Source organism: Sinocyclocheilus rhinocerous, unplaced genomic scaffold, assembly GCF_001515625.1.
Source record: "Sinocyclocheilus rhinocerous isolate Xijiao unplaced genomic scaffold, SAMN03320098_v1.1 scaffold2323, whole genome shotgun sequence".
NCBI classification, from domain to species: domain Eukaryota; kingdom Metazoa; phylum Chordata; class Actinopteri; order Cypriniformes; family Cyprinidae; genus Sinocyclocheilus; species Sinocyclocheilus rhinocerous.
The window spans coordinates 134839-142601 of NW_015664979.1; the positions used below are offsets into that span (position 1 = coordinate 134839).

A 7763-nucleotide genomic window follows, 5' to 3' on the forward strand; every position below is an offset into this window, starting at 1 on the left:
TGTTTAATTTGTATTTTGTGTTTGATTGTTAAAACAAAAAATATTTGTTGTTTGTCTCAATAAATTGGGTTAGTTTAAAAATACAGTGGTTAAATTAAAAAAAAAATTCTATTGCTCTTTGTTTTAAAAAAGGTTATAAAAAATGTCAATAATTATCGATACCGAACGATATGAAACATTATATCGATTATCTTTTTTTTTTAGCTATATCGCCCAGCCCTACTATAGATACTTTATAAATACAGTTTAATAATCTAAATGTTGCTGAAAAACCTGTCATCTGATCATGTAAAACAGTGTTTCCCAACCGGGGTGCCGTTTAAAAAATCCTTTTTTAATATTTTTAAATTGCTAAAATGTTCAAAAAAGCATCTATTATATAATATCCATTTCTGATGTCGCCAATAATTAGAGATGCACCGAAATTTCGGCTGCCGAAAATGAGTTCACCGCTCAGGATTCACTTTCACGTGGTGTGACGCTCTGCGTATTATCCCGCTCTATGTGTGTGCGCTCCGCTCAGTCGCTCCACTCATATACCGTTCATGCGAATCGGAACAGCAAAGTCCACTCAAAAAATGAGCCGACAGGAAACATCGATGTAGTACAGTATTGTTTCTGTCTGCAATAGCCCTACTGTGCTGTAACCAGGTGTGGTAAATGGGCAACTCTGGTAACGCTGCCCTCTCATTAATTGATCTGCTAACCGCTATGTTATGCTCGCGTGTTCGGATAATAATAGCTTTCTAGGACTAAACATTATTTGGATAATATCTGGATATATAATGGATAAATATCTTAACCCTACTGTTAGACCTACCTGAAAAACTAAAAAGCAATTTATTTAATTCGAAGGCCTGTCGTTATTTTTTATTTGTGCTATCATTATTAATTTCTTTATTTGTTCTTATTTTATTACTGACTGCTTACTTGTCATTTTTTATTCAGTTCAAAGTTTGAAATCAAGCTATCTTGTGCTACTGCACCAAAATTACCCCACTGTAAAATTAAAAAAACACTGAGTGAGCAAAAATTTGTGAGATAGCTAGTTATAATGGTAATTAAATAATGTTTACATATGTATAAAAGCCTACATTAAAATCTGTCCTATAAATTGGTCTCTTCATTAGAAATTAGCCTTCTGATTGCCACCATTGATGGACAATTTTTTTTTTATAATATTAAAAATATCTGTATGACATTATATTCTGCAGTTCTTCCCTGTTGTACCGAATATCTATACTTTTCAAATTATCATATCGAAGTTAGAAATTCAAATATTGTGACAAAATTAATTTTGTAGGGTGCCACAAGTTTGTTAAAATTTCCAAAGGGTGCCGCGACTAAAAAAAGGTTGGGGAACACTGATGTAAAAGGCCTTTTAACATAATTCAAAAAATGCCCTCCTTCAGGTTCACACGTTTTTATTTGCTTTAATGTCTTTACAGATTTTTTTTTTTTATTTGTAGTATTTTTAAATGAATACTTACTGGACTGAAGCAATTTAGATTTACTTGGATTATCCATACATCATTTAAAAAAATAAAGGGTTAGTATCAAATGTGATACATAAGGCTTTTGACGACTGTTTATTTGTATCTTTCAATCATCACTGAAGTGTTTCTTTTCTTATTCTCCATATTCTCCTATGTGATACTATATGATCCATAAAAGCTTGATATATTAAATCTGATATAAAAAAAAAGACACATGCAAACAGTTTATACCATTTCATGTTTAACAATAATAATGTTTTATATAATAATTAAATAATTAGGAGAATTTAATTGTAATTTAATTTATAATTGAATATAATTGGTATTTATCAAGTAATTTTTATTAATTTTAAAATTCAATTATGGTAAAGATGTTGTACACAAAGTGATTTATCTCTTGTGCGTCAATTAAAAAAAAGTCCTTAAAGGGACAAAAATGTCTGTCAAAAAAAAAAAATCAAGCTTTCAAAGAGAGAAATAGTTTTTCCAAAACCAGTCCAATCATAACTACCAAAAATGTATTTATTTTTTGGATTTTAATCCTTTAAATGCCAATTTGTTTACATAATGGCACTATTGTTTTTTTAAATGGAAAAAATATATATTTTCCTTATACTAAATGCCAAGAAGTTTATTATTATTATTATTATTATTATTACAGTCTTAGATAATTAAATGATTACAAACAGTAATAATTTTGATGCATTAATATTTTTTTATAGTGTCAGAATAAAAAACGTTTCTTAGCACACACGTAAACCACACTCTGACATCCATACCAATACTCCCACACAATTATATTACATTATCTATCTATCTACTATTGTAAGCGCCATCAAAAAGTCTGAGTGTGAAGGAAAACTGTGTGTAGTGGTATACGCCATTCAGCACTTTTTGCATAATGACCAGCTCATGTGTTCCTCTGCGCTTCACCATTGTTCAGGTGTTGAATTAGCTGAATTTTAATTCCAGCCAAACAAAAATTAAAATATGCCCCTTTCTAATCTTTTATTTTATATTTGTTCAATATAGATAGGCTTAATGTTGATGTTATGTTGAATTAATATGCATAGAATCTCTGAGGACCTGCTGATTAAATTCAAGTATCAAAAACAACCGATTATGTGTTTTCAGAAACTTTTTTTTCTTTTTGCAGTTCAGCGGAACATGCTGGATTTCCCTCAGCATGTGTCCCCCTGTAAGGACATCCGCACAGCCAGCACTGAAGCCGATAAGGAGCTGTCAGAGTTTGATGTGGAGATGAGTATGAGAGAGGATGTTTATCAGAGAATCGTGGCTCTGGAGGTGAGCAGGGAGCGAGCACTAACACATCTCTCTCAGGAACTAAACGCTAGTATCTTTCAGGGACAGAACTGAGGTCTGAGACAGCGGAGAAATCCTGCTAACTGACTTAACCAAATAAGTCGCACATTAGCGTGTTGTTCCACCAACTTGTGCATGAAGTTTTGCTACGTATTTATATGCAAAAAATTAAAGATGATGTAAGTTCAGAACACCTTTTGTAAACACCTCATTTTTTTGAAGCAACTGCATTTTTATTTTATTATGTCTTGTCATTTATAATGAATTTATAAATAACTAAAAATAATAATTATGTACTTTTTAACAGGAGAAGCTCTCAGATGAGAGTTTAACCCCTGAGGCCAAGCGTTACATGGAGAGACTCATTAAGCTTGGCAAAAGAAACGGCCTCCATCTTTCCAAAGATACGCAGGAGGTCAGATATTAAGATCTTCCTTTCAGTTTGCTGTGGAGCAGTAACACAAACGCTCTCTTCTAGCCTGTAACAGAGTTTTATATTCCCTGTAACAGGAGATCAAAAAGATCAAGAAAAAAATGAGCACTCTGTGTATCAATTTCAACAAACACCTGAATGAAGATACAACTTGCCTCCATTTCTCTCGTGAGGAACTCGGTGGGTGGACAGAATACTTTCTTTTCAGAGAGACACTTGCATGCATGAACAATTTTTTCTTCTCTTACATGTAGTTTTGAAAATAAGATATTTTATAGATATAAATCATAAGTTAAGATATAAATGTAAATGCTTTTATTAGGGGGGCTTCCCGAGGATTTCCTTAACTCTCTGGAGAAGGATGACTCGGGAAAACTGAAGCTCACTCTGAAGTATCCTCATTACTTCCCCACCATGAAGAAATGCTTCGTCCCAGAGACACGGAAGACATTAGAGGAGGCTTTCAACTCGCGCTGCAAAGAGGTCGGACATCCCAGAAATCACCTGTAACCAGAACTAGAATGCTACTCAATAATACTAATAAACACTATGCTTTAAAATAATTGCAGTGAATCATTTTCATAATGCTACTGTAATGATTTTCCTGACAGGAGAACTCTGCTATCCTGAAGGAGCTTGTAGAGTTGCGCTCTCAGAAGAGCAGCCTGCTGGGCTTCAACACTCATGCTGACTTTGTGCTTGAGATGAACATGGCCAAGACCTCCAAGACGGTTGCAACTTTCCTTGGTAACGACTGGTACATGGAAATAGACAAGAATCTCACATATATAAATGAACAAAGTTGAGACTGGAGCTGAAACTCTTAAAATGCTGTAATAGTGTGTAAAAGCAAGCATTTGAGAAAATCTTTTATTTTATTTAATGAAAATGATGCTTGTTTTAAGCAATGATGCATTCAGTTGATCAAAAGTGACTGTGAAGATAATATACAGTATCTCACAGAAGTGAGTACACCCCTCACATTTTTGTAAATATTTAATTATATCTTTTCATGTGACAACACTGAAGAAATGACACTTTGCTACAATGTAAAGTAGTGAGTGTACAGCTTGTATAACAGTGTAAATTTGCTGTCCCCTCAAAATAACTCAACACACAGCCATTAATGTCTAAACCGCTGGCCACAAAAGTGAGTACACCCCTAAGTGAAAATGTCAAACGGAGTGTGTGTGTGAGAACATGATGTTATGTGTGTCACCAGGAGAGCGCACGAGCGCTGAATGGTTTAAACACTGGCAAGAATTAAAAAGAAATGCAATTTATAAACTTTAGTAATGGTGCGACACTGCCTCGATTGTGCAAGTGACAATTCCTGTCAACTGTACAGAGTGCAGCTCGCTTATAGTGCAGACGCGATGTGATTTGAAGCCATTTGCGCATTTTGAGAGAGAAAGAAAGAGAGCGCCCGGTGATTCACTAACGCTGTTTGTGAAATTTTCTCACAGAAAGTTTTCAAATGACTTTTATAAGTTATTTAATGCAGAAATATGAATTGTACCTCACCTTCAGCATTATAATTATATCACCCGCACCGGACAGAGACTGAGACGGTGCCGCTGCATGTCGTGCCAAACCTCTCACGGCAGGCGCGTCATCAGCTTGAGATCGGCCTTTATAGAGACCGCCGATCAAACATCCCAAAGCGATTATCGGCCGATAGTGATCGGTAGCCGATCAATCTGAGCACCCCTACTTAAAAAGGTCTTAAAGTCTTAAATTTGAGCTTAAAATCTTGCAGCAACCCTGTTCTCTGTTGAATTTAGTAATTTAGTACATCTTTGTCTAACCCTTTGTCTTTCCATTATCTTCTGCACACTGTAGAGGATCTGGCCCATAAACTGAAGCCCCTGGGTGAGCAGGAGAGGGCTGTGATTTTGAAGCTGAAGGAACAGGAGAGCCAGAAGAGGAATCTGCCCTTCACTGGAGAACTCCACGCCTGGGACACGCGCTACTACATGACCCAGGTGGAGGAGACCCAGTATGCAGTGGATCAGAACCAACTGAAGGAGTATTTCCCAATGGAGGTGGTGACCAAGGGCCTACTGGACATCTATCAGGAGCTGCTCAGTCTCACCTTCCAGCAGGTGGAGGGCGCACCTGTCTGGCACGATGATGTTACGCTGTACTGCGTTAAAGACCGCACCTCCGGCCAGGTCGTGGGCCAGTTTTATCTGGATCTTTTCCCCAGGTGAGAACACATACTTGTATTTTACAGCATTTTTTTTCTGGGGGGATTATGCAGGGGGATCTGAATGTTTTTCTCAAATTGGGATCCAGGGACCGGAATCACGAAAAAATTCTTAGAATTGGGTTTATTTATTTTTTATTTTTTTGCTATCCTCTTATTTTTGTATTTAAGAAAAAGGTTAAGAATATGTTGTATTTTTGTATTTTTAATACTTCCTAAGAATGTTCTTGTCTTTTAAGATAAGAGACAAACCTTAAATCCCCAAAGGTAAGCTGTTTAATAAATTTAATTGATGGTTTAAATTAGAGCCCGACCGATATGGGTTTTTTGGGGGGAGATGCCAATACCGATATTAGGGAGTAAAAAAAAAATACCAATATTGATATATCGGCCGATATTCTTTGTGTAGGCTATATTATAGTACAGTATAGTCAAAAGTTTGGACATACTTCCCATTCGTGTGTCCAAACATTTGACTGGTACTGTATATAGAATACAGTATATACATAAACAGAATATATATATATACATAAACACATTTTTTGCAATGATAACTTAAATGTAGTGATCAAACACCTATAATGATGTGACAAACATAGGCCTATGTAATGGAGGCAGGGTATTTAACAATTTAACTATTATTCAAAATGAGTCTGACATCAGTGCACTTAACAGTAAAGATCACTTATTATAAATAACTTAAACACAAATAGAACAAAATATATACAGTATATAACTTGAATTAAGCAAATTAACAAGATAACTGTAGGGCAAGCAAGCTACTGCCAAACCAACAGGGGCAGGTTTATGCAGGAAGCACAGCTTTTCCAAATGTAAACATCTAAAATAAATGAATAAAGATAATAAATAATATTTTTTCACAAATTCTGTGTTGTGTATCTTCTGGTAATCAAATGAACATGCAGAACATGAGGATTCGTCTTTAAATAGTCTTTTTGCAATTTAATATTCACAGACACTAGTCTATATGATGTGAACCGGGTCTTCAGGAAACAGAAATCTAAGAAAGCTTCAGGCCCAGATGGTGTTTCACCTGCCTGTTTAAAAGTCTGCGCTGACCAACTGGCCCCCATCTTCACACAGATCTGCGCCATTACAGCTCGTACCTGCTAAAGAACATCTGTTTTGGTTCTGATTATCATATTTATCGCGCTGAAATCATGCTTTTTAAACCATATTAGTTTAAACTGATATATGGTTTTCTGAGTGCACACATCCAAAGCACATGGACAGAAAGCGGCTGCCACAGCATGTGAGTACTAAACTAAGGTCTCTTTCACACACAAGTTTGTTAAAAACACGAGTTACAAAAACAGTCGGTTATGTCTGTGAAGGTTTTAGATCTGTGTAGCAGCAGCAATTTACAATAAATAAATCAATAAATCCACTGCTTTCTTGTTTCCTCTGAGGCTGGGACTCTAAATAGTGTTCTGTGCTCGTCTGTGCAGCCAAAGGCAGAACAGTTAGCATGTTTTCCTCAAACTTTCGCCATGGCATTAGAGCTGGTACATCGTTGCATCGGCGCCGGGGGTGGAAACTTACAGATTAAGAAGCGGCAATATTATAATGAGATCACTAGGGGAGCGAAGTCAGACGTGCTCGTTTTTTCAGACGCTTGCAGAAAAAGGCTTACCAAAACAAAGTTACTGGGTTAATCTTTTTCACGTTTCCTTGGTTGGTAGATGCAGCAGAGACCTGATTATAGCACTTAAAACCTGGAAAAGTCAGATTTTCATGATATGTCACATTTAAAGGGCTACTCTACCCCAAAATGAAAATGTTGTCATTAATCACTTACCCCCATGTCGTTCCGAACCCTTAAAAGCTTAGTTCGTCTTCGGAACACAATTTAAGATATTTTGGATGAAAACCAGGAGGCTTGTGACTGTCCCATTGACTGCCAAGTAAATAACACTGTCAAGGCCCAGAAAAGTATGAAAGACATCCTCAAAATAGTCCATCTGCCATCAGTGGTTCAATCTGAATTTTATGAAGCGACGAGAACACTTTTTGTGCGCAAAGAAAACAAAATATCGACATTATTAAACTTTTTTTCTTCTCCTCCGTGACACTTCCTGCAAGCGGGTTCATGAGTTCACGAGCAGACCACGACGCATGCGTGCAGACGAAACACGCCTCAGAAGAGCGTGCCTGAGATCACGCACGACTAGGGTTGGGTATCGTTTGAATTTTATCGATTCCGATTCTGCTTATCGATTCTGATGATTTTTGATTCCCAGTTTCGATTCCAATGTGATTAAATATTGATATCAAACATTTA

At 36.2% G+C, this 7763-nt stretch overlaps 1 protein-coding gene across 3 annotated transcripts in view; it reads left to right on the forward strand.

The window, feature by feature from the left end:
• Positions 1–7763, forward strand: part of thop1 (thimet oligopeptidase 1) — a 24418-nt gene that overhangs the window by 5792 nt on the left and 10863 nt on the right. Inside the window, exons 3-8 of one of the 3 annotated variants that reach the window (XM_016541324.1) lie at positions 2653–2801; positions 3127–3234; positions 3330–3432; positions 3575–3735; positions 3864–3999; positions 5095–5461. In XM_016541324.1, coding sequence (XP_016396810.1) covers positions 2653–2801; positions 3127–3234; positions 3330–3432; positions 3575–3735; positions 3864–3999; positions 5095–5461 — 1024 coding nt within the window. The other 2 variants (XM_016541325.1, XM_016541326.1) reach the window with 2 other exon arrangements.